Source organism: Littorina saxatilis, linkage group LG10 (genome assembly GCF_037325665.1).
Source record: "Littorina saxatilis isolate snail1 linkage group LG10, US_GU_Lsax_2.0, whole genome shotgun sequence".
Classification (NCBI taxonomy): Eukaryota; Metazoa; Mollusca; class Gastropoda; order Littorinimorpha; family Littorinidae; genus Littorina; species Littorina saxatilis.
The window spans coordinates 6,747,374-6,772,375 of record NC_090254.1 but is presented as its reverse complement, the minus strand read 5'-3'; the positions used below and the strand labels follow the sequence as shown (position 1 = coordinate 6,772,375).

The 25,002-nt window shown below is 41.7% G+C and overlaps 2 protein-coding genes and 1 long non-coding RNA gene across 3 annotated transcripts in view; all 3 read left to right on the top strand.

Moving 5' to 3' along the window:
- The first annotated feature begins 660 nt into the window (after nucleotides 1–660).
- Nucleotides 661–3,178, top strand: LOC138979141 (G-protein coupled receptor GRL101-like). Its single transcript, XM_070351951.1, has 4 exons — nucleotides 661–951; nucleotides 1,157–1,715; nucleotides 1,860–1,968; nucleotides 2,347–3,178. Exons 1-4 carry the CDS (start codon nucleotides 661–663, stop codon nucleotides 3,176–3,178), a joined length of 1,791 nt encoding a protein of 596 aa, XP_070208052.1.
- Nucleotides 3,179–13,388: 10,210 nt separating this feature from the next.
- The window catches only part of LOC138979178 (uncharacterized), a 24,753-nt gene continuing 13,139 nt past the window's right edge, over nucleotides 13,389–25,002 (top strand). Inside the window, exon 1 of the long non-coding RNA XR_011459917.1 lies at nucleotides 13,389–13,551. This is a non-coding gene — a long non-coding RNA (uncharacterized lncRNA). The remainder of the gene's footprint in view (nucleotides 13,552–25,002) is intronic.
- LOC138978020 (uncharacterized) overlaps nucleotides 22,355–25,002 on the top strand; it is a 5,505-nt gene continuing 2,857 nt past the window's right edge. The window contains exon 1 of the mRNA XM_070350638.1: nucleotides 22,355–23,818. Within this exon, the coding sequence (XP_070206739.1) occupies nucleotides 22,442–23,773 (1,332 nt within the window). The 5' untranslated portion in view covers nucleotides 22,355–22,441 and the 3' untranslated portion in view covers nucleotides 23,774–23,818. The remainder of the gene's footprint in view (nucleotides 23,819–25,002) is intronic.

The window sequence follows — 25,002 nt, the reverse complement described above, 5'->3', positions numbered from 1 at the left end:
TCTGTGAAATAAATTTCCGCCGAACCTGGGATCGAACTCGAGCTGACAGCGGCCAACTGAATACAAATCCAGCGCGCTACCGACTGAGCTATATCCCCGCCCAGACATACATACACATATTTAAGGCGTTAAAGGTCGTTGTCATTCTCTCAACAACTTATTCAGTAAAGAATAACATCATCATAAACATTCACATCCGACCATTCAATTAAATAACCAAGCCAACAACCAAACAAACAACAAACAACGTTAAACATGTTTGACTAAGGCAGTGTTAACCGACACTCAATACAACATTAATGCCCTGACTGCTATTCACAATTCAGACCTTACATATGGCCGCCAACACGTGTTGTGTATGTGTTGTACTGTTACAGATACAGGCGCCTGCAGCAATGGACAGACGGCACGGTAGCTTATTACCTGCCCTTTTCTGAATTAACGCGCTGGGTTCATATGGCTGGAATCATTTCTTTTCGAGATTTCCTTCGGATTCAAACAATTCTTGCTGCAGATGTTCAAAGAGTATGTGATCTAAATGTTTGTTACTACATCTGTGAGGCTGACGTCACGCATGTCAGAACTGACGTCAAGGAACTAGGATTTCCATCAATAAACCCTTCTTACCGTCACCTCCCTTTTCCATCCGTCGAGTGTCCGATGGGTCATCTGATGCACACATTCCTGGTGAATGACGTCACCAGTAAGTGTGGGTCGACAGATGACGTAGTTAACAGTGTGCATTGCGTCAAGACAGGAGACGGGCAGCATTACTGCCAGACGAGCGTGACGAGGGTGGTGGAGCTGTACCGGTGTGAGAACGGGAAGCAGCGAGTTCCCTACAGCTTGGTGTGCGATTATCGTCACGACTGCCAGGACAGCAGTGATGAGAACTTCTGTGTCTTCCCAGCATGCAATCCTACGAAGGAGTTTGAGTGTGAAAACAAGCAGGTGAAATTGCAACTTCGTCTCTCTGCCTTTGTTTATCTGCTCGTGTGCATGTGCATGGACATGTGTGTGTGTGTGTGTGTGTGTGTGTGTGTGTGTGTGTGTGTGTGTGTGTGTGTGTGTGTGTGTGTGTGTGTTTTGTGTGTTGGCTTGTATTATAATTTCCGGCGTACATCTGTTGAGCAACAGCGACATCTGTTTCGTGCAGTGTGTGGATCGGACATCCGAGTGTGATGATATCCCGGATTGTGTGGATCGTACAGACGAACTCTGTGAACTTTCGTCTATCCGACGTTATAAAAACAATCCCCCACCTAGGATCGTCCACTTTGAGAAGCGAGGTGTGCGGTACGACAAGATGGAGGACCCCGCTCTGTGTCTGGAGACAGGTACCCACTTTCAGTGTGCAGGACGAGGCTACTGTCTGCCGGTTTTCCTGCGCTGTAACGGGGTGTACGACTGTCCGGGCAAGGAGGACGAGGCGGACTGTCGCAGCTACACGTGCTCAGGCTTCTACAGGTGCCGAGGGTCAACCGTGTGTCTGCACCAACGTCATCTGTGTGACGACATCCCGCAGTGCCCGCAGCATGACGACGAGCGTTTCTGTAACTTGACCTGTCCAACGAACTGCACGTGCCAGGGACTGTCCTATCTCTGCACGCAGCCCTTCCCCGCACACCTCCACCCTGCAGTGCGCTATCTGGTCGCCAGGGACAGCGGCATGAAGCTGACAGCGCTGAGAAGCAACAACCTGATCGTGCATCTCGGTTTGGCCTTTTGCAACTTGACAGAACTTGGCAACGTCACTTTACCTAACCTCCTCATTTTTGACCTCAGCTATAATAACCTGAACACAATGAGTAATAGTGAGTTAAAGTTATTGCTCAACCTGAATGTGTTGATTCTAACAGGAAACCCTCTGAAACATCTGTTCAAATCAGATGAGTTGCTCCATCAGAACCTCAGGCACCTAGACTTGTCCCAGGTTATGATTGAACAACTGGACGTCCGTCGCTTAGGGTTTGCACCCAATCTTCGCGTCCTGAACCTTTCCCAGTCCGGCATACGCCAAATTAGCGCGACAGGGTTTCAGTCCCTGAAGAATCTATCCACGCTGGACCTTCGGGGTTGCCCTTTGACGACGTTTCCTCAAGATCTTTTCGCGGGTCTGGGAGAACTGGACACCGTACATACTGACAACTACAGAGTCTGCTGTCCTGGTATTCTACCTCATTATTTCGACCTTGACAGGTGCAGGTCACTCTCTCCTGTCGTATCCACGTGTGCCAATCTAATTGGTTCAAGATCCCAGCAAATAATACTCTGCTTCATTACTATTCTCTCGTTTGTGACGAACTCAGCGGGTTTCGTCTTCCAAGTATTCACCCGACGTAACAGTCAGCATGGTGCTGGCGGAGTGCTGATGACGCACCTGACCGCTGCCGATTTTCTGATGGCTCTACACCTGTGTGTGGTTCTTGTCGCTGACGCTGCCTACAGGGACCGCTACGTCTTCAGTGACCAGCAGTGGCGTCACAGCGCGGCGTGCAGCGTGTCCGGTTTTCTGGCCACCTTGTCTAGCGCGGTGTCCACCACAGTTCTCTGTCTGCTCAGCTCGCTGTGTGTCTGGACGCTGTGTCAAACGAGATGCTGTCATCAGCTTGGCGCGGTCGCTTCACAGGCTGTGTGTGTTACTGTTTGGGTCATTGGAGCGGCGTTTGCCTCCCTGCCTTTGCTCCGTGTGACGCCACTCACAAGCGGGTTTTCCCACACTGCTCTGTGCAGACCCTTCCCAGAGACCGACAGTCACACCCCGTCCCCCCTCTACGCCGTGCTGGAGCTCTTCAACCTGGTCGCCTCCCTTGTTCTGGCCGTTGGTATCGTTGTCGTCAACCTTCGCGAACACAAGGATCACGTGATCTCCACTTTGGACAGTCGGTCTGGCACAGAGCAGAGTCAACGACCCAGATACGAACGGTTCAGACGACAGGTTGGCGAGCTGTTGGTCTTCAGCTGTCTCTGCAGGTTTCTTGTCGGTGTGTTCGCAGTGTCGCCTCTCGGGGACCTGGCATCGGCCAGAGAGGTGCGGTTGTCAGTGTCGCTGATGGTGTTGCCGTTGTGGTCAGCCCTCAATCCTTTGCTCCACTGGCTGGGGCTGGCCAGGGAACGTGCGAGACGAGAGAAACACGAGCGTCTGATGAAAAGACTGCTGGCACGGATGAAACACTGATAGTATCTGAATCAAAAGAGAAGAATTGTATGTTATTCAAACGTTTATTTAATGACAAAACAAAACTTTACGTTCGCTGATCTTCGACTCAGCGGTCTTTTAAAAGGACACACTGACAAACACTCAGACTACAGAAATGAACTTATCTGGCCAATTCACAGTCTCCCTTGTGTCATTTGAGCGTGTTTCTCGATAACTTGTCAGATAGGTTTACTTTCTGAAATACAAGTGTTTAAAAGACCGCAGGATCGAATTTCAGTGAACGTTTTGTTTTGTTTTGTCATAAAATAAACGCTACAATAACATACTTTTCTTGTTTTTTTAAATTCAGAATTTTGGAACGTTGGCAGGCCATTTGTATTTTGGATTTGTGTTAGTATCTGATGAAAATTAACTTAGCTCAGAGGAAGAACTGTTGGCATATGATGAAAAGTGTGTTAATTCAAAGGAAGCAATTTTAGTCTCTGATGAAAAGTCTGTTTGCTCAGAGAAAGAATGCTGGCAGTTGTCTAAACTGTCAGCTTTGTGTTTAGGGTTATGTTGCTTGTGCATTTTCCTGTTGACCAAATTTGGCGTTTGAATAACAGGAGCTCGTCCCTTTGTACACACTAAATTCAGCAGAAATACTGAGGTTACATGGTGTTATGTATCGAACATTGAACATTGGACACTTGACCTGAAAAAACTTGGCATTTTATACATACCAGAGGAAGCTCTTTTTATCAAAGCAGAACAGGCTGTTTTGTTTTTATACCTTGCGTACTTCCTATGGCATGGCATTCCTACTGATGCAGGTGTCGATCGCATAAGCGTTCGAAACGAGAGGTCAATTTTGAGAGGTATCCATGACAAAAAAAGCGCTGTATTTAACTTTCAGGGTATATGCCTATATCCGAGGTAATATTTCGGATCATTACACTCATTTGATAAGATGTATTGCAAAGTTCCGGAAAACAAATTAAAAACCCGTATTAGTTTGATGAATTTACATCCCAAACATCCACGACGCTGCATGTATACAGATAAATGGTTGATACAAGAATTACTAAAGTTTAATTTGAGTATGACCACTGGCGTAGATTTTCTAGCCATGTACACACGAAGGATATTTTAATAAGTATTATCGCTGTTGCAGCATAGGCAGTCATGAGGGACGACAGCGTGTCTCTGATCACCTACCGACGATCGATCTCTCTGTGAAACAGCATGAACGTTCTTTTCTTCTCATCTGTTTGTCTCCTGCCCGTAGTACCTGAAATGGCAGTGATATAGACAGTTAATTGTAGGTGTTTTTGTCCCGCAACGTAATAACGAATTTACCCATAACCCGGGGAATTCCTATTTTGGAGACTTGAAATCCATATTGTAAAACACTTCTTTTTAAATTTTTTCAGTATCGGAATGAGTTTATATGTATGTATTGTGGAACTGCCTGCATTTCTTTATTGTTCTTGTAGTTTTGTTTTTCCATATACCCACATGGGGTTTCTTGAAATAAATTTGCCTTGCCTTGCATCGCATAGACCTCTTCAAAATGGAAAAGAACAAGTCGCGTGAGGCGAAAATACAACATTTAGTCAAGCTGTCGTACTCACAGAATGACACTGAACGTACTGCATTTTTTTCACCAAGACCGTATACTCGTAGCATCGTCAGTCCGCCGCTCGTGGCAAAGGCAGTGAAATTGACTAGCCAGAACAGCGCGGTAGTGGTTACGCTGAGAAGGTTAGCACGCTTTTCTGTATCTCATTTCATTTGAACTTTCTGAGTTTGTTTTTAATCCAAACATATCATATCTATATGTTTTTGGAATCAGGGACCGACAAGGAATAAGATAAAATTGTTTTTAAATCGATTTCGGAAAATTAATTTTACTCATAATTTTTATATTTTTAATTTTCAGATCTTGTTTGTAATCCAATTAAAACATATCTATATGTTTTTGGAATCAGAAAATGACGAAAAATAAGATGAAATTGTTTTTGGATCGTTTAATAAAAAAAATAATTTTAATTACAAGTTTCCGATTTTTAATGACCAAAGTCATTTGTTTGTTTGTTTATTTGTTGCTTAATTAACGTCCAGCCGACTACGCAGAGCCATATCAGGACGAGGAAGGGGGGGATGAAGGGGGCCACTTGTCAAGCGATTCCTGTTTACAAATGCACTAACCCATTACTTGTGTCCCAGCAGGCTTTAGTAAAACTAAATTAATACCTACTGGAAGATTACCAGTTTCCAGTATGTTAAAATAGGCTTAACCTATCTACTGCTGGACTTACATCAGAACACTAACAGATTAAACTATACATGAATCGCGAGACAAGCGGCAAGAGAAGAGATTTTTGGAAAAAATACAGGTGAATGAGCAAGAAGGCAGAAAAAAGAAAAGAATTCATGAAGAAAAAGAGAGCATGACAGGAAAGAGGAACCAAAAATCTACCTAACAGCAAACTAGAAAGCTCCTGCGGATCCAAAAACAGGAGGAGCCTTTAATTTCATAACCGCAGTGCCCCACTGCGGAAACTCATTCATTAGTTTTTAAGCCACCAAGCTGAAATGCAATACCAAAGTCCGGCCTTTGTCGAAGATTGCTTTGCCAAAATTGCAATCAATTTGATTGAAACATGAGAGTGTGACAGTGCCGCCTCAACTTTTACAAAAAAAGCCGGATATGACGTCATCAAAGGTATTTATCGAAAAAATGAAAACAATTCCGTGGATATCATTCCCAGGAAATTTCATGTCAAATTTCATAAAGATCGGTCCAGTAGTTTAGTCTGAATCGCTCTACACACACACACAGACACACAGACACACAGACACACAGACACACACACACACACACACACACACACACACACACACACACACACACACACACACACCACGACCCTCGTCTCGATTCCCCTATGTTTTTACATTTAGTCAAAACTTGACTAAATGTAAAAATTCATTTTCCGCAATCGATTTAAAAACAAGTTCATCTGATTCCTTGTCGGTCCCTGATTCCAAAAACATATAGATATGATATGTTTGGATTAAAAACAAACTCAGTAAGCTAAAAAGAATACACATGTATACAGAAAAGCGTGTTATCCTGCTCAGCGCGACCACTACCGCACTATTCTGCATGGCTTGTCAATTTCACAGCCATTGCCACGAGTGGTGGACTGACGAAACTACGAGTATGTGGTCTTGGTGAAAAAAGCAGAGCATTCAGTTTCATTCTGTGAGTTCGACAGCTACTTGACTAAATATTGTATTTTCGCCTTACGCGACTTGTTTTTTCTTGATCTCAGTTGCATGCAGGCTGCTTCAACCCTTTCTTTTTACATATAGTCAAGTTTTGACTAAATGTTTTAACATAGAGAGGGAATCGAGACGAGGGTCGTGGTGTATGTGTGTGTGTTTGTGTGTGTGTGTGTGTGTGTGTGTGTGTGTGTGTGTGTGTGTGTGTGTGTGTGTATGTGTCTGTCTGTCTGTCTGTCTGTCTGTCTGTCTGTCTGTCTGTGCGAGTGTGTGTGTAGAGCGATTCAGACTAAACTACCAGGCCGATCTTTATGAAATTTGACATGAGAGTTCCTGGGAATGATATCCCCGGACTTTTTTTTTCTTTTTTCGAGAAATACCTTTGATGACGTCATATCCGGCTTTTTGTAAAAGTTAAGGCGGCACTGTCACACCCTCATTTTTCAATCAAATTGATTGAAATTTTGGCAAAGCAATCTTCGACGAAGACCGAACTTTGGTATTGCATTTCAGCTTGGTGGCTTAAGAACTAATGAATGAGTTTGGTCATTAAAAATCGGAAACTTGTAATCAAATTTTTTTTTTACTAAACGTCCAAAAAATAATTTCATCTTATTTTTCGTCATTTTCTGATTCCAAAAAGAGTATACATATGGTATATTCGGATTAAAAACAAGCTCTGAAATTTAAAAATATAAAAATTATGATTAAAACAAAATTTCCGAAATCGATTTAAAAACAATTTCATCTTATTCCTTGTCGGTTCCTGATTCCAAAAACATATAGATATGATATGTTTGGATTAAAAACACGCTCAGAAAGTTAAAACGAAGAGAGGTACAGAAAAGCGTGCTATGCAGCACAGCGCAACCACCCCCGCGCTAAACAGGCTCGTTAATTTCACTGCCTTTTCCACGAGCGGCGGACTACGGTCATTGTGAAAAAATGCAGTGCGTTCAGTTTCATTCTGTGAATTCCACAACTTGACTAAATGTAGTAATTTCACCTTACGCGACTTGTTGCCTCTTTCTGTTTTTACATTTAGTCAAGTTATGACTAAATGTTTTAACATCGAGGGGGGAATCGAAACGAGGGTCGTGGTGTATGTGCGTGTGTGTGTCTGTGTGTGTGTGTGTAGAGCGATTCAGACTAAACTACTGGACCGATCTTTATGAAATTTGACATGAGAGTTCCTGGGTATGAAATCCCCGAACGTTTTTTTCATTTTTTTGATAAATGTCTTTGATAACGTCATATCCGGCTTTTCGTGAAAGTTGAGGCGGCACTGTCACGCCCTCATTTTTCAACCAAATTGGTTGAAATTTTGGTCCAGTAATCTTCGACGAAGCCCGAACTTCGGTATTGCATTTCAGCTTGGTGGCTTCTCACAATAAGTACAACAATTACTCGAGGAGATACCTATTTTATACAATAAAATATTTGTGGGGTAAATATTGTGCAATATGTTTCATTGTAACATTCGCAATCTTGTTTCAGCGGTTACTTTGTTTAACATTAACCACCGCTCTTTTCCCGGCCTGAAATCAAATTTATTTTCCCAAAATTTAACCATAACCGGCTCTACATATTTTTCCTTCATAATTAATTTGAGTAAGATTCTTTAAACCGTTAAATCCACATACATTTCCAATTGCAGAGCGTAGTGCTGCTGCTTTAACTGCTGTACAAATGACCCTATATTCAAAGAATCTTGTAGGCTTACATCCAACCTTCTGCTGGATAACATAAAAGGGCAACAACTCATTATTAACAAATACAAATACATACATCCTTTACTCGACAAACGCCTGCTTTAATCCAATCGTTAAAAAACAGCGTTTGGCCACAATACATTATATCACTGCTGTTCCATAAACACGTATCACTTAATAACATTTCTCCACCTACTGCTCTCTGAATCATGTCCTTATTTTTTTTAACCAACAAATTAAAACTTGTTTCAATAATACATTTTTAATTAATCCCAATCCTTTAAAAAAAATGTTTCAGTGGTGTTAAAAAGGTTGATGTTGCTTCTTGTAGAGGCTCTTTGTGTCTCAATAGCAAATGGTGTAGATATAATCGTTTTTTTCTCTCTCTTTCTCTCTCTCTCTTTCTCTCTCTCTCTCTCTCTCTCCACCCTCTCTCTCTCTCTCTCTCTCTCTCTCTCTCTCTCTCTCTCTCTCTCTCTCTCTCTCTCTCTCTCTCTCTCTCTCAACTCTCAAAGCGTCAAAGCGTCTCTCTTTCTCCATCTCTCTTTCGAACTCTCTCTCTTTCTCAAATTCACACAAACACACACGCACGCACACATTCACACACTAACTCAATTGTTGTATCTCTCTCTCTCTCACTTCTACACACACACACACACACACACACACACACACACACACACACACACACACACACACACACACACACACACACAAAGACAAACGCACACACACACATACACACACACACACACACAGAGACACACACACACACACACACACACACACGCACACACACACATTAACACAAACCCACACACACACTAACACTAACACAGATCCACAGTCACACACGCACGCACTATCTAACACATACACATACAAAAACACACATTTACACATGAGTCCATTTACAAAGATGTCAGTCATAACGATGAAAGACCTGACTTCTGTCTGCTTTGGTAAGTATCACGTTTGGTTTTCGTCTCTGCTTATCCACATTTACAAATATTGCTATAATCATTTAGTTTTGGTCACCGTTCTTCCCTTGTTACATAATTATAGTCAATTTTTCCCATAGAATCCCGAAGGCTCCACGGTAGACTCCATGATCAGCGCAAGCGCATTGAGGCCAATCAAGTCAGTTTCCCAAATCTATCTATAACAACTGACCCAGTTGGGTAAAAGACCGAGAAGGCTTCGTGCACCGCGGCCAAGTGGGAAGGAGAGACCCAAATCGCCCAGTTTAGACCAGCCTTTACGGAGGAGTAGCAATTTATGTAAAAAAATCATTTGTGTTTTAAACCCCGCCCTGAGTTTTAAGTCGCTTACTTAGAAGCCATGTGTGTTGAGATACATTTGAATGAAGAAAGTATTTTGATCGGTTCCTTTTACCGTCCACTGAACGCACATGCTCAATAATGGGAATCATTTAATGATACACGTTTAAAGCCCGTCCTTGAGACCAAAGTCGACTTCGCGAAGCTTCTTGAAGTCTTCAGATTGAAAACCTGCAGCTACGGCGAAGCAGTTCGTCCCCTACTTGGCTTCGAACAATCCGCAGCTAGTAATATATATGATGTTTTCGATTGCGAATTAAATGAGATTTTACTTACAGTTGATAAGGTGAACAAAGTCATTGAAGGCCTTGTTAAACGCAAAGCTACTGGTCCTTGTTTTAACCACAATATTATATGTTTGATAGCTGTGTTTGTCGTTATAGTATTAGTAGAATATCTGAAGCAGCCTCAGGGCAGGTATTTATCCCAGCTTGTGGACGACTCATGTAACACCTGTTAACAAAGACTTACCAGCTAAATGTTATATTCATCCAGCAATAGCCTTGTTAAGCTGTGTCGGGAAGGCCATGGAGCGGTGTGTCCACAGCCATGTTTGCAGGTGTGTGTTTTTTTTCAACGGAATAACATAACACCTGCACAGTCGGGATTTATTTCTGGTGACTCCATTTGTCATCGGGGCTGAGGTTCACGAACCAGGTGGGTGCCGTCCAACCGGGTGATAACAAACCGCGGGGTTTGATTGGTTGAAATCACAACAACTCTTAATGTCAACCAATCCAACACCGCTTCTGGGTCCCACCCGGTGGGTAACTTTCTCGTGCCCCTCGGCCCTGGTTTCCAAGTACGAAGAGTTGTGATATGGGATATTACCACACAGGCTTAGGTCTATTTTCATGTTTAAAAGGCATCTGACAAAATCTGGCTCAATGGGTTATTATTTAAATTAAAATCAGTAGGTATAAGCTAGAGGACGATTGTTAAAATGGTTCCGAGATTATTTAGGAAATTGTTATTAGACTGTTGTAAGTACGGGTACTAAGTCTGCATTAAAGGGCTTACATGCAGGTGTTCCACAAAGTTTTTAAACATTTAGTCAAAATTTGACTAAATGTTTTAACACAGACGGGGAATCGAGACGAGGGTCGTGGTGCATGTGTGTGTGTGTGTCTGTGTGTGTGTGTGTGTGTGTGTGTGTGTGTGTGTGTGTGTGTGTGTGTGTGTGTGTGTGTGTGTGTGTGTGTGTGTGTATGTGTAGAGCGATTAAGAGAAAACAATTCCACAGATCTTCATGAAACTTCACACAACAGTTTGTGGGTATGATTTCCCTAGATTGTTTTCTCTCATTTTGTTCGATAAATGTCTTTGATGACGTCATATCGGGCTTGTTGTGAAAGTTGAAGCGGCACTGTCACGCCTTCATTTTTTAAGCAAATTGATTGACATTTTTGCCAAGCAATCTTCGACAAAGGTTGAACTTTGGTATTGAATTTCAGCCTGGAGACTTCAAAATTAATTGATGAGTTTGGTCATTACAAATCTGAAAATTGTAATCAAAATACTTTTTTGCATAAAACGATCCCCAAAAAAAGTCATCTTATTTGCCATTATTTTCTGATTCCAAAAACATATAATATGTTATATTTAGATTAAAAGTGGCGTGGTGGCAAGACGTTGGCCTCCTAATCGGGAGGTCGTGAGTTCAAATCCCGGTCGCTGCCGCCAGGTGGGTTAAGAGTGGAGATGTTTCCGATCTCGCAGGTCAACTAATGTTTAGACTTGCTAGTGACTTAAACCCCCTTCGTGTGTACGCGCAAGCACAAGACTAAGTGCGCACGGAAAAGATCCTGTAATCCATGTCAGAGTTCGGTGGGTTATAGAAACACGAAAATACCCAGCATGCCTCCCCCGAAATCGGCGTATGCTGCATGAATGGCGGGGTAAACACGGTCATACACGTTAATCCATTCGTGCTAAAAACATGAGTGAACGTGGGAGTCTAAGCCCATGAACGAAGAAGAAGAAGAGAAGATATCTATATGTTTTTGGAATCAAGAAATGATAACGATTAAGATGAAATCTTTTTTGGATCGATTTCATAAATTATAATCGTAGTAATAATTAACCTATTTTCGTTAATTGTGATCACATTTTAAGAGTAAACATGACATATGTACATATTTTTAGATTAAGAAATTGATGACGAATACGATGCAATCAATTTTAAATCGGTTTATGAACAATTGAGTTTAATGACAACTTTAACAAGCAAACTATTTAATCAATTGTTTAGCCTCTAAGCTGAAATGAAACACCAGAGTCCGGGCTTCATCGAAGATTACTTGCCCAAAATTTCAACAGATTTGTTTAATAAAAGAGAGCGTGACAGTGCCGCCTCAACTTTCACAAAATGCCGGATATGACGTCATCAAAGAAATTTATCAAAAAAATGAAGAAAAAAAAGTCTGGGGAGGCTATACTCAGGAACTCTCATGTCAAGTTTCATGATGATCGGTCGAGTAGTTTTCTCTGAATCGCTCTACACACACACACACACACACACACACACACACACACACACACACACACACACACACACACACACGTACACACACACACACACACACACGTACACACACACACACATACACACACAAACACACACACACACATACACACACACATACACACTCACACACACACACACACACACACACCAATACCCTCATCTCGATTGCCCCGTTCCCGTAGCGACCAGGGAATGGCACGGGAGTGGGAGGGATCGGGAGGGGACCTTAATGGACAGCCAATGGACGTTAACGGGACTCTTTTGAACGGTAGGAACGGTTGGGACGGGTGAGTTCGGGCTGCATGTTCACAATTTTAGTCATTCCCCGTCCGTTCCAAATGAACGGTAATGGAACCTTATTACGTCGGCACCGGAACTCATGGATCGTTAATGGAACTGAACGCAATGGTAACGCAACGCTAGTGCACTCTCACACTGGGTTGTCATACCCGCATTCCACACTTCCGTTCTAGCTTCCGTTCCCAGCCGTCCTGAAGACGGCTGCCACTATGGGCAGACGCTGCTTAAAGATGCCAAAAACGGCCGTTTGCGCTCGGATGTGTGGAATGGGGGTATAAGCAAGGCAACGTTAACACGGTCAATATGCATAGTCAGCGATCACTACAAGCCAGCCATCATTGCTGCAACGAATCGTGAACTCCGATCAGTACAGTGTCCAAAGCAAGGGTATCACATGAAGCGCACACTGCATAACATACTGGTTGTTGGTCGCGATGGCAGGTAAGAGCCGGTCAACCACGTGCTATTGCTTCGCCTCGCTTTGAAAAGCTTGACCCCATGTCAAGGGCGCTTGCTGTGTCACACCGCTTACAAATCCTGACAGGAGTTTTCCGGAAACACGTCAACCCTTTGTCAATTTCATGCATTTATTGTTTAAACAGCCTTACCCCGCAACGCACTTTTTCCTGATTTTTGTCAGGACAACCACCCCTTGTGTCTGGACTGCGGAGCCTTAATTACGCACACACGCACGCACACAAAATAATACTCGATTACCAAACACAAACACAATCTCATATTTTCGCAAATTTTGACACCGCAGACACAACAGCATTGATTAATACATTCTTGTCCATTTATGTATTGTAAGAATTCGCGCCAAAAGTAAATGTTAAATTTTCTGTGCCACAGATTAATGTACAGTTAAACAAACAAACAGCAAGTGTGTTATATAATGTTATTGCTTATCGATTAAAAAGGCACGCTTAAGCGTCTTCCCAAACTTTAAAAAACAAAACGATCTCGTATTTTCTCACCAAAAATGTGCCGGACCTCCTCTACGTATCTTCCCACGCCCCTGGTGTATGCACGCGAAAAAACCCAACACGTATGTGTATATAACCAGGCGCTTCGTTTGTTGGTGATACATGTACTTCACGATGACGATGAAAGCAAAAGCAGCAGTAATGGTGGTGGCCGTGACGATGATGATGATTGGTATGACTACGGCGAGTGCGAATGAAGGGCTTTCTGTTCGCCATCATCGTAGAACACTGACACAGTGCTCTGGAGGCAGAAAAGGTACGTAGACAGAAAGAAAGAAAACATGAAAAAGGGGAATAAATACAGAAAGATTATTATAAACAAAATATAAAAGAAAGACAGAGAGAAAGAAAGGAAGGAAGGAAGGACGAAACAAAGAAAGATTGTAAAAAATAGCACACCCAAAAGTAAGAAAGAAAGATTGCACACACAAAAAATGCAAATAAGAAAGAAAGAAATGATGAAATAAAGACAGAAAGTATATAGAAAGTAACAACCCGCGTGAGGGTGTGACGGTGCCGCCTCAACTTTCACAAAAAGCCGAATAAGACGTTATCAAAGAATTTGTTATTTTTTTGTTAAAGTGTCCGGGGATATCCTTTGCAGAAATTCTCATGTAAAGTTTCATAAAGATCGCTCCAGTAGTTTTCTCTGCTTCGCTCTAGTTGACTAAATGTCAACAACAACAACAAGTCGCGTAAGGCGAAAATACAACATTTAGTCAAGTAGCTGTCGAACTCACAGAATGAAACTGAACGCAATGCAACGCAGCAAGACCGTATACTCGTAGCATCGTCAGTCCACCGCTCATGGCAAAGGCAGTGAAATTGACAAGAAGAGCGGGGTAGTAGTTGCGCTGAGAAGGATAGCACGCTTGATGTAAAAAGAGATGAACGGAAAAAAGGGAGAGTAAAGGAAAGAAAGAACAAAATAAAATAGCAAAAAAGAATTTAAAAAATAACGAAATGGTGAACAACGATGACAGAAAGAGAGATACGGTAGAAAAAACACACACAAAAACAACAACAACAGATTGCTAAATAAATAGCAAAAAGAAAGAAAGAACAAAAACAAAGGTGAAATAAAATAAAATAGATAACGACAGAAAGAAACAGACAAAGCAATACACACACAAAGAAAGAAAGAAAGATAGATAAATAAAGATTGTTTTCCCTTCGCATGCATTTCAACAACAAAAATTCAAGGTACTTGATAAAAAAAAACCTCTGAAAAACTGTTCATGGTGAGGGGGGAGTGTCCAAAAACAACCAATACTTTAATCATTTATTTGTAAGAATTGACGTTGTCTGCGACTTTTTTGGATAACATTTAATATTTAGTTTAGGAGAAACATTCTTTTTCCAGAAAAAGATAGAGAATTTTGAATGTTTTCTTCTACTCTAAACAGGTCCCGCCACGCAACCCCTTCATATTTATGAGTTGATTTTGCTTAATGGGTAGAAATCATAGGTAGATGGGTAGATATAATTTGTACTCTAAAAAAAACATTTGGTTCAAACAAATGTGACCCTCCACCACGAAATGAGTCGCATGTCACCTCGCGCGGTTCTGCGCTAGGCTTAATATAAGTCCGGGAAGTGTCTGGTAACAGTGTAAGGGTCACCTTAGTCACTGGCTTATAACTCGTACAGTTTGTGCTCTTTTCTAAAACGGTTTTCACCACTGGATAGAGCATAAAAAACTCTTTAGGAAAATGTACAAATATGAAAATCATGCAAAGGTGACATGCGACTCATTCCGTGGTGGAGGGTCACAAATGTTATTCAAAATACATGACAAAGAACAATTCAAAAATGTGTAACTAGGACACGAACTCAGGCAAAAGCTTATTTTACGTGGCCAAACCAATGTACCATTACACAAATCTTCATGATGGTGGACATGACAATAATACAACATTATTTCTCGGTAAGCCGCAGAGATTTATTTGCTCTCATATCATGTGAAAGGCTAGAGAGATGTGAGCTCTCATATCAACTGAAAGTCTAGAGAAATGTATGCTCTCATATCAATTGAAAGTCTAGAGAAATGTGTGCTCTCATATCAATTGAAAGTCTAGAGAAATGTGTGCTCTCATATCAATTGAAAGTCTAGAGAAATGTGTGCTCTCATATCAATTGAAAGTCCAGGGAAATGTGTGCTCTCATATCAACTGAAATTCTAGAGAAATGTGTGCTCTCATATCAACTGAAAGTCTAGAGAAATGTGTGCTCTCATATCAACTGAAAGTCTAGAGAAATGTATGCTCTCATATCAACTGAAAGTCTAGAGAAATGTATGCTCTCATATCAATTGAAAGTCTAGAGAAATGTGTGCTCTCATATCAATTGAAAGTCCAGGGAAATGTGTGCTCTCATATCAACTGAAATTCTAGAGAAATGTGTGCTCTCATATCAACTGAAAGTCTAGAGGCGCCTGATGTCAGGTCGCGTTTTTTGTAGGCTGCTGAGTTTGGAAGTGTTTTGAAGTGTTTAGTGTGCTTCTCACCCTACAACTCCGGCCTGCAGAACCTCTGAGAGGTTCATTGACAGCCCAGGAGCTGCAAAAGGCTGTCTTTTGCTCCACCTGTTGAGGTATTGTTACATTTTTCGTTATTTTTCTCCGATACAACTGACCACTGAGTGACCGCTCGTTCAACATGGCGGCCGCGGTACGGTTAACCACAACTGTCCTTCCTGTTTTTGTCATGAACAAGAACCTACCAACCTTCAGTGACAAACTTTATACTGTAAACGAGATCTGCTCAGCTTGTGAAAAAAAAACTGGACATGACTCGATCCTCGGCGCTCAAAAAATAGGGGCGTTATGGAGAATTTATCCAAAACAAAGCGACGCTCGTGTCAAGCTCCTCATCGAAGGGTTTTCTCTGAGAGGAGTGTCGGTAACAGTTTGTGACAAAAACCCTTTTGTTGTCATGACACGAGATGGCGAAAGAGAGATCAAAACGACGAAAGTTACAGTCGGCAACCTGCCCATCTCTTTGAGCAACCAGGACATCAAAGCTATGTTGACAAAGCTCGGGGTGAAGCCTCGCTCAGAGCTATTTATGGAACGGGCGAGAGACGAGAATGGTGGACTTACCCGCTGGTTGACAGGCAGACGATTCATGTACGTTGAAGTTCCAGATCGCCCTCTGACGGAGAGGGTATCCCTTGGTGTCTTCACTGCCTCCATCTTCCATCAGGAGCAGAAGGCTGCCAGGAATCCTCACAACACGTCTTGTGGCCGGTGTTTACAACTAGGTCACGACACGCCCACCTGCCCTAATGACGTCATCTGCCGGGAGTGTGGGAATCCCGGCCACAAGAGGGGAGACCCAGCGTGCGGACCACTTCGTGTCGACGAAACTGCAGCACAGGAACCCGTGATCGGCACCGAAGTTGTGGAAGACACTGCTGCGCAGACCAACCCTGACGGTGATGACAGCCAACCCCCTTCTGAGGGGAATTCCACTTCCCAAGCCATCGCAGTACCCAAGCAAGTCCCATTACACAACTCGACTAAGGCAAACACACGCAAAGGCCGAACACATCAGGCGACTTTACCCTTTGAAAGGTCGAGGTCGTTATCAACGAAGAGAGACAGGGAATCCCTCGACCATGAAAACAGTGCAAACAAACTGAAACGCCTTGACTGTGGCGCTGCCACGAAGGCAGTGTGTGACCAAGACAGGGATGACCCTGAACGTGACACTCATAGAGAAGAGAACACTCCTGCCAGTGTGTGGGGCTGACTCAGCCCCGTGCACCACGACTGACCTGACGGATTCTGACCCTGCGATGCCCCACGGACTTTACGACTGACGGACGACGAATTTACTTGCAATGCTAGCTCGTGTTTGCCATGGCGGCCTTATCTATTTCTTCTGTAAACATTCATGGTTTACGAAACAAAACAAAGCGAAAAACTTTTTTTTATAATTTAAGAAAACAACAAATTGATATCGTCTGTTTACAAGAGACGTATGTTACAGAGGCAGATGTTGATCAATGGGAAAGAGAATGGGGAGGGAAATTATTTTATTCATCTGCAACGAACCACAGCCTGGGCCAAATGATTTTGGTCCGAAAGAATTTTCCGTATGATGTTACGTGTGTTGAGAAATCTAAAAGAGTACAGGAACTTAAGGTTCACTTGGATGATGAAATTCTGTATATTATCAATGTTTACAGTCCGACAACTGTTAATGAAAGAAGAACATTTTATAAGTTTCTCATGAATTATATGAATGGAAAAAACGATGTTAGAAAAATAGTTTGCGGAGATTTTAATTGTGTGCTGGACAATAATTTGGACATTATAAGTGGAGGAAAACATTGTGAAATAGACGTAAACAATTTTAAGAGTTTATTGAATGAACAAGGTTTGAATGATGTATGGCGTTTGTTTCATGCAGAAGATAAAGAGTTTACGTGGGCTCGCAAGACACCTTTTATTGCGAGGAGACTCGATTATATTTTAGCATGTGATGCCGTATTGAACCGTTCTAATAATTGTAAAATACAATCAGTTGCACAAACCGACCACAGAATGGTAGTTATGTATTATAATTTAACACATATAGTAAGAGGTCCTTCGTATTGGAAATTTAATGACAGCCTTTTGCGTGATTCTGAGTTTGTTGACCAAATGAATGTGTTTTTGGAACAATATATAAATGATCATTCCGAGGACAACCCCCACGACAAATGGGATTTCTGTAAAATTCAGATAAGGGAATTCTGCATACGATTTAGTAAAAATAAACATAAGCAAAACATTGATAATAAATCTATGTTGCAAAATCAACTTAACGAAACAGACAAGAAATTGTCAGTTGATACAAAAAATCAGGATCTGTTAACACAAAGAGAAAATTTAAAGCGCAAACTTGAAATATTCAATATTCAAGAAGCAAAGAGTGCACAAGTAAGATCTCGAGAAAGATTTATTGAACAGGGTGAGAAAAACACTCGCTACTTCTTGAATCTCGAAAAGGTAAGAGCAAACGTTAAGATAATGGACAAATTAATGGATGATTCCGGGAATATGATTACATCACAAGAAGAAATAATGAAAGAACAAACAAAATTTTACCACGATGTATTTGGAAAAAATATTGATTTTGACGAAAATAAAGCTGAACGTGAAGTTGATGGATTAAATATTCCACAGTTAACACAAAAACAGAAAGTTGACATGGACCGTGAATTTACTATTGAAGAAATTGGCAGAGCATTACAGTTATTAAGGAACGGATCATCACCAGGTTTGGACGGGCTTACAGCTAGTTTCGTGAAGTTTTTTTGGCCGAGCCTAAAGACGATGGTTTTCAATTCTCTACAAACATCCTTTCAAGTCGGTGAGATGTCGACTACACAAAAAAGAGCAGTTATTTCCTTACTCCACAAAGGAAAAGATTTACCACGGGACAGCCTAATTAATTGGAGACCAATTTCGCTAACAAATACTGACTACAAAATAATTGCAAAGTGTTTAGCAATTCGCCTCGCATCTGTCATTACTGATATTATCTCAGAAGATCAAGTCGGTTTTATTAAAGGGAGAAAATCAAGCGATGTTATTCGATTGATTGATGACGTAACAGATCTTATGAATCAGAAAAACGAACCAGGCATTTTACTTGCCCTTGACTTTTCACGTGCTTTTGACTCAATTTCTAAAGATTATATGTATTGGGCATTTAGAAAATTTGGTTTCGGTGATAACTTTTTGAATTCCGTAAAAATGTTAACGAATAATACCACAAGTTGCATCAATTACATGGGATGGATCTCTGAGGAATTCGATGTATTAACCGGAATTCGTCAGGGATGTAATTTTTCACCGATGGCCTTTGTCCTTGGCCTTGAACTTTTAGCCATTAAGATACGCAGTGACCCGAATATAAAAGGATTAAAATTCCCGTCATTTCATTTAAAAACCAATTTGGAATATATTTTAAAATTGGCAATGTATGCAGACGACGTAACAATGTTCCTTAAAGATAAACACGATCTCCAACAAGTACTGTTAATAGTAAAACAGTTTTCATGTATTTCAAATTTACATCTGAATGAAAATAAAACAGAGGCAATGTGGCTAGGATCCATGAAGAACAGTCTTGAGCAATACTGTAATATAAGATGGAAAAAACAGTTAAAAATTTTGGGTATAATATTTAGAAACGATATCGCTGCTTCTGACATTGAAGAGAATTGGTCAGTACGGTTTGATAGAATTGAAAGAATTGTTGGAATGTGGTCAAAACGAAATTTAAGCATTAGTGGTAAATTGTGTATAATTAAAACTTTTTTGATATCCCAGTTTGTATATGTTTTGCAGGCACTCTCTGCACCGACAAAAGTGCTTGATAGATTAAATACTATCCTTTTTAAATTTTTGTGGAAACGGAAGTACTCAAATAGTAAAGCTTTTGAAAAGGTGAAACGAACAGTTGTATGTAGTAACATAGAAATAGGCGGTATTAACATGATAAATATGCATGATATGCAGACATCCTTTTTGTTATGTTGGGCAGCCAGGTTACAACAAACCGATTTTGCAAATTGGCAATTGATCCCAAGACATTATTATGAGGTTCTCGGAAGCCAGCTGTGCTGCTTTAAATCAACTGCCAAACCAAAACAGTTTATTGGTCTGACCAGAGTTAAATCAAAATTTTGGCAACAAGTTTTAAAAATATGGATTGAGAACAGATATTTATTTCCTGTTCAAAAAGAAAGTATTCTTGATCAATGTTTGTGGAATAATGCAGATATTATTTTTAGAAAGAATGTGTTGTGTTTTGATAAATGGATTGAAGCCGGTGTGAATTGTGTACGTGATGTATGGATAGACGAAAACATTGTGTCATTTCAACATATTTGTGCCATTGTCGGATATAGCGCCACAAGGCTGTTTGAGTACAACGCTTTGCACACGGCCCTCTGCGCGCGAGCACTGCGGGACAACACAGACGCGGGTGACGAGCATCCTGCGACCTGTTTTCAGGGCATGCTAAATAACCCTTCCCCGAAGAAATTTCGTGCGATATTAACGCAATCCAAAGCCAGTGAACCCTGCGCTGTAAAATTTTGGTCCCACAAATATAACATTTGCATTGACGAAAAGTATTGGGTCCTGGCAAGTGCATGTACAAGCGAAGAAAGATTAAAGTTACTCCAATGGAAAATTTTACATAATATTTATCCCACAAATATTTTATTGCATAAAATGAAGTTAAAAGAAAATAGTTTATGTAGTCTTTGTAATGAAATTGATTATATTGAACACTTCTTTTGGAAATGTAGTAAAATGAAATTGTTTTGGGAAAATGTTAGAAGATGTATATTTGTTAATACGGGAGAAAATATTATATTAACAGAAAAAGATGTATTGTTTGGATACTCTCCAGAAGTGCAAACCCCCATAAACAAAATTATTAATCATATTTTGCTCATTTCAAAAATGTGTATCAGTAAGTATAGATATGGTAGACCTATTGATTTGAATGTGATGTTAGGATATGAATTAGCATTAATAATAATAATAATAAAGTGTATTTATATTGCGCCTATCCCTTACAAAAAACAAAAATATTTGGCTCTAAGCGCATTACAACATGTGAAGGACTTGGTACAATCAAGTCTGACAAGTACAACAGCACAATATACAGTCGGTCTCTTAGGTAAAAGCAGCTTCGACAGTTAAACACTTCTACTAAAAGATCCTCTAACAATTTACAAACATAGTTAAAGAACATCGAGTTAATAGGAATTAAAAAAAAAAAGGTTCTTATAATAAAACTATCTAGCGAACGACGAAGAAGAAGAAGAATAAAACTATCAATGTCAATGTATAACAAGTCATTCAACGTAAATGGCCAAAGAACAACAATAAAACAATGGTGATAAAACAGTTATACTCAATGGCTAATAACGAGGCAGAGTTAAATAGTATCGACACAAGATTAAAACAAAACATATTTCTGGAGACGAATTAACAACAATAAAGCAATGGTGATAAAACAGTTTTACTCAATGGCTAATAGCGAGGCAGAATTAAATAGTATCGACACAAGATTTAAACTAAACATATTCCTGGAGACGCATTTAATAATTATACATGTATCAAATAATCAATGTACAAAATACAGCCCTCGCAAGCAACCCGCCCCCAGCCGGCCCACAGCGCGCTACGATGGCAAGCGACCCCTCTCCTTAATGAAGCATTGAGATATTTCAGTATTGTGTAAATGTTGAAGGATGAATGAGGATACGTTGTAGACGGATGCTTGAATATTTTTTTTATTAAAAGCCCCACAATGATGTGCTTGGCAAATTTAAAAAAAATAAAAAAAAAATTAAAAAAAAATAAAAAAAACTGAAAGTCTAGAGAAATGTGTGCTCTCATATCAACTGAAAGTCTAGAGAAATGTGTGCTCTCATATCAACTGAAAGTCTAGAGAAATGTGTGCTCTCATATCAACTGAAAGAGATCTGAGGTGCGTTGCATAGAGAAAACAATCTGTTCGCGCAGAGACAAAAGGTTTTCATGTTGTAGGAAACGCTATGTTCGCGGCGAACTGTTCGCGGCGAACTCAATTCTACCCTCTCTACCTATTTTCAAGTAAATGGACCCATCTCTTCGCTGACAGCCGAGTCAATGCATGCATATTGGGGGCGATCATGCGAACAGTCGCTTTGTACTTGGAACAGCCCTCCCTACCCGCACTGACCAAAGTAGACGAGTCCAATCGCTAACAGCTCAGTCCATGAGTACATTTTAGGGGTGACGGTATGCAGTGGCCCTCAAGATATCTGTGTGTGTGTGTGTGTGTTTGAGTTTCGTACCCCACGTGGAGAAGCAGGGCCTTTCCTTTTCTTTTTTTTGGTGGTCAGATTTGACAGTTTGATTTCTTGTCGAGTCCGTGGAAAAGCGTTGTGGTCTTCATTTCATTCAATAAAGGTGAATGTTTAGGAGTAAAAAGCGCGTGTGCGCGGGCTCTCTCTCTCTCTCTCTCTCTCTCTCTCTCTCTCTCTCTCTCTCTACTGTTCCAGAAAAACATTGGGACAGGACAGACATCGTGCGTGCCCATCGCCTTGGAAACAAAAAGCACGACAGCAACCCAGCAAGGCCACAACCAATGATTGCAAGATTTGCAAGATGGTCCGACAAATTAGAAGTGCTCACAACAGGCAGAGAAGCGCTTAGAAGGAAGAACATCACTGTAGCAGCTGACCTCACTACCAGACAACAGAACATCATCCAGGAGCATCGTGACAGAGGGCTGAAAGCTTACTACAGGGGCAACAAACTCGTTGTAGATGGCCCACTACAACAGCGGCATTACAACCGGAGTTCATCCTTTGGGAGAGGGAGACGAACTCTACACGAGCAGCAGCACAGCTCACGAAACGACTACAACAGAGACAGCGAGGGCGGTCAGCAGTGGAGACAAACTACAGGTCAGCGCTCACATAGCAGATCCCGCAGGGACTCTTACAACCGCCACAACACAGCTGAGGACTACAATCCCAAGAACACTAACCAAGCATGGTATGACAGGAGATCCTACCAAGAGTCGGATGAACACACGATTCGCTATGATACAGATGCAGTGCCGACACAGTACTCAACAGAGCAGCGCTATCAAAGCGGAATGTTTGGGGACTCCCACAGCCACCAGTACAATGCAGACCCTTACAACACCAACGACTGGAACCATGATTGGTATGACAGGAGCTCTTACCAAGATTGGGACGCCTACTTGCACCGCCAAGAGCCCGAGGCACGGAGGATCCCACAAAGCGCCCCCAACTCAAAGACTTACTCCGCAACATCACGCGAGAATACACGGTACCCAGAGACAGGAAAGGCCGACCTACGAACTACAGCACCTCGAGACTACCAGATGGAAGACGAGACCACAGCTAGAAAGACACACAGCAGCCCAGACGAAGACAGTCAGCCAGGGAACGCGCCAGCTACCAGTAAAGGTACCGACAACACACACCAGGCAGCGGCCCAACAGCAGGAGACCAAGGTCAACTCAGACGACGCTTCAACGCACAGCCTAGAGATGCCGGCTGGTGGGGGGCCTACTGAGGAGGTCAACGGGGATACAGTGGAAGCAGGAGATCCGTCCGGATCAGCAGCCCTGGTGGAGACTAGTGGAGACGAGTCTGACGACGTACAGGAGGGAAACCTGCGAGCTTTAGAGCTCTCCATACAAGGCGCCACGGACACCACTGCACAAGCAACAGAGGTGTCACCCGCGACACAACACAATGCAGAGGAGAACGACGTCATCGCCGAGGTGCCTGACAAGCGCCCCCTCACTCGAGCACGAGCTCAGACTGTGAGGGAGGGAATGGACAAGCGCCAGATGACTCTTGCTGACTGTGGGGTCCACAGCACGACGCCAGTATCCACGGTTACCAATAGGGTCACAGACGAAGGCGAAGGCGCTAGATAGGATGTCGGCCGGGCCCCTGTTAATCAACTCCATTCGACTAAAACCGTAAGTTTCTTGACGTATAATCTTGAAGGTCTAAAACGCCTCTATGATCCAGATATAGGTTCATATCTATCAACATTTGATTTTGTGCTACTCGTGGAAACTTTTTCAATAACTTTTCCGACTTTGATATTCCCGACTCATGAAGTATTTGTATCCCCGGGCATAAAACTGTCAGATAGTGTAACTGCACGCCTTTCCGGAGGAACTGCTCTGCTTGTCAGAAAAGAACTGTCCCGCTTTGTGACTAGAATAGAAACAGAATACGACAACATGATAATTCTAAAGTTGTCGAAGAGTCTCTTGGCCACAGACCAGGACGTGATCTTATTGGGTGTGTACGTGCCCCCAATCAATTCTGTGTATTACAGAGAAACGGACATTTCGAATGGCATAGCTGTCATTGAACATTGCATGATGGATATTATACAAGACTGTGGTGACCTCCCTTTTATATTAATTGGTGATTTAAATGCCAGAACAAGTTCGAGAAATGCGGTGCACAAAACACTTCTCGATGAGAATCTCGACATTTTTTCGATACACGAGGATTACGTAGAAAAAGACTGTGTGAAACGGAACTCAAAAGACAAAGAACTGAACGAATATGGTAAATGTTTACTCAGTGTCTGCGAACAGTTCGATCTGAAAATTTTGAACGGTGGCCAGGGTGACGAGCGGGGGAATTTCACATATATATCCACCTCGGGTTGTAGTGTGATTGACTATATTATTGTCTCCAGACTCCTCCTTGATTTGCACATCAGAGTGCACGTAGCGGAAAAAATTGAGTCAAAACATATGCCTGTCGAGTGCTACATTCAAATACAAAGTGAAATACATGAGTTGGATAGAAAACAACCAGGGACGTATAGAATTGACAAACTCGTTTGGTGCCCAGATAAAAGGGAAGAATTTATGGCATGTGTAATTTCTGAAGAGGTAAAACACTGTTTTATTGAAGCAGAAAGCAAAATAGACATGGATGTAAATGCCTCGATTAGAAAGTTTACAGAAGGACTGCTTATAGCTGGCGAATGCATGAAAAAAAGTATAACAATAGGAAAAGAACGTAAACAGGCATGGTTTGATTTTGAATGCAAAGAGAAGAGGCAAGCTGTAAGACATGACTTACGAAATGTCCACAACGGTAATTTAGACAAACTTGTGTACACACAAAACAGAAA

What these genes read in the sequence shown, in the direction of transcription:
- LOC138979141 (XM_070351951.1), top strand. Translation starts at nt 661, where the DNA reads ATGGGTCATCTGATGCACACATTCCTGGTGAATGACGTCACCAGTAAG. An exon ending in TTGAGTGTGAAAACAAGCAG is followed by an intron (nt 952 to 1,156) that starts GTGAAATTGCAA and finishes TGTTTCGTGCAG; the next exon opens with TGTGTGGATCGGACATCCGA. An exon ending in CTGGACGTCCGTCGCTTAGG is followed by an intron (nt 1,969 to 2,346) that starts GTTTGCACCCAA and finishes CCGACGTAACAG; the next exon opens with TCAGCATGGTGCTGGCGGAG.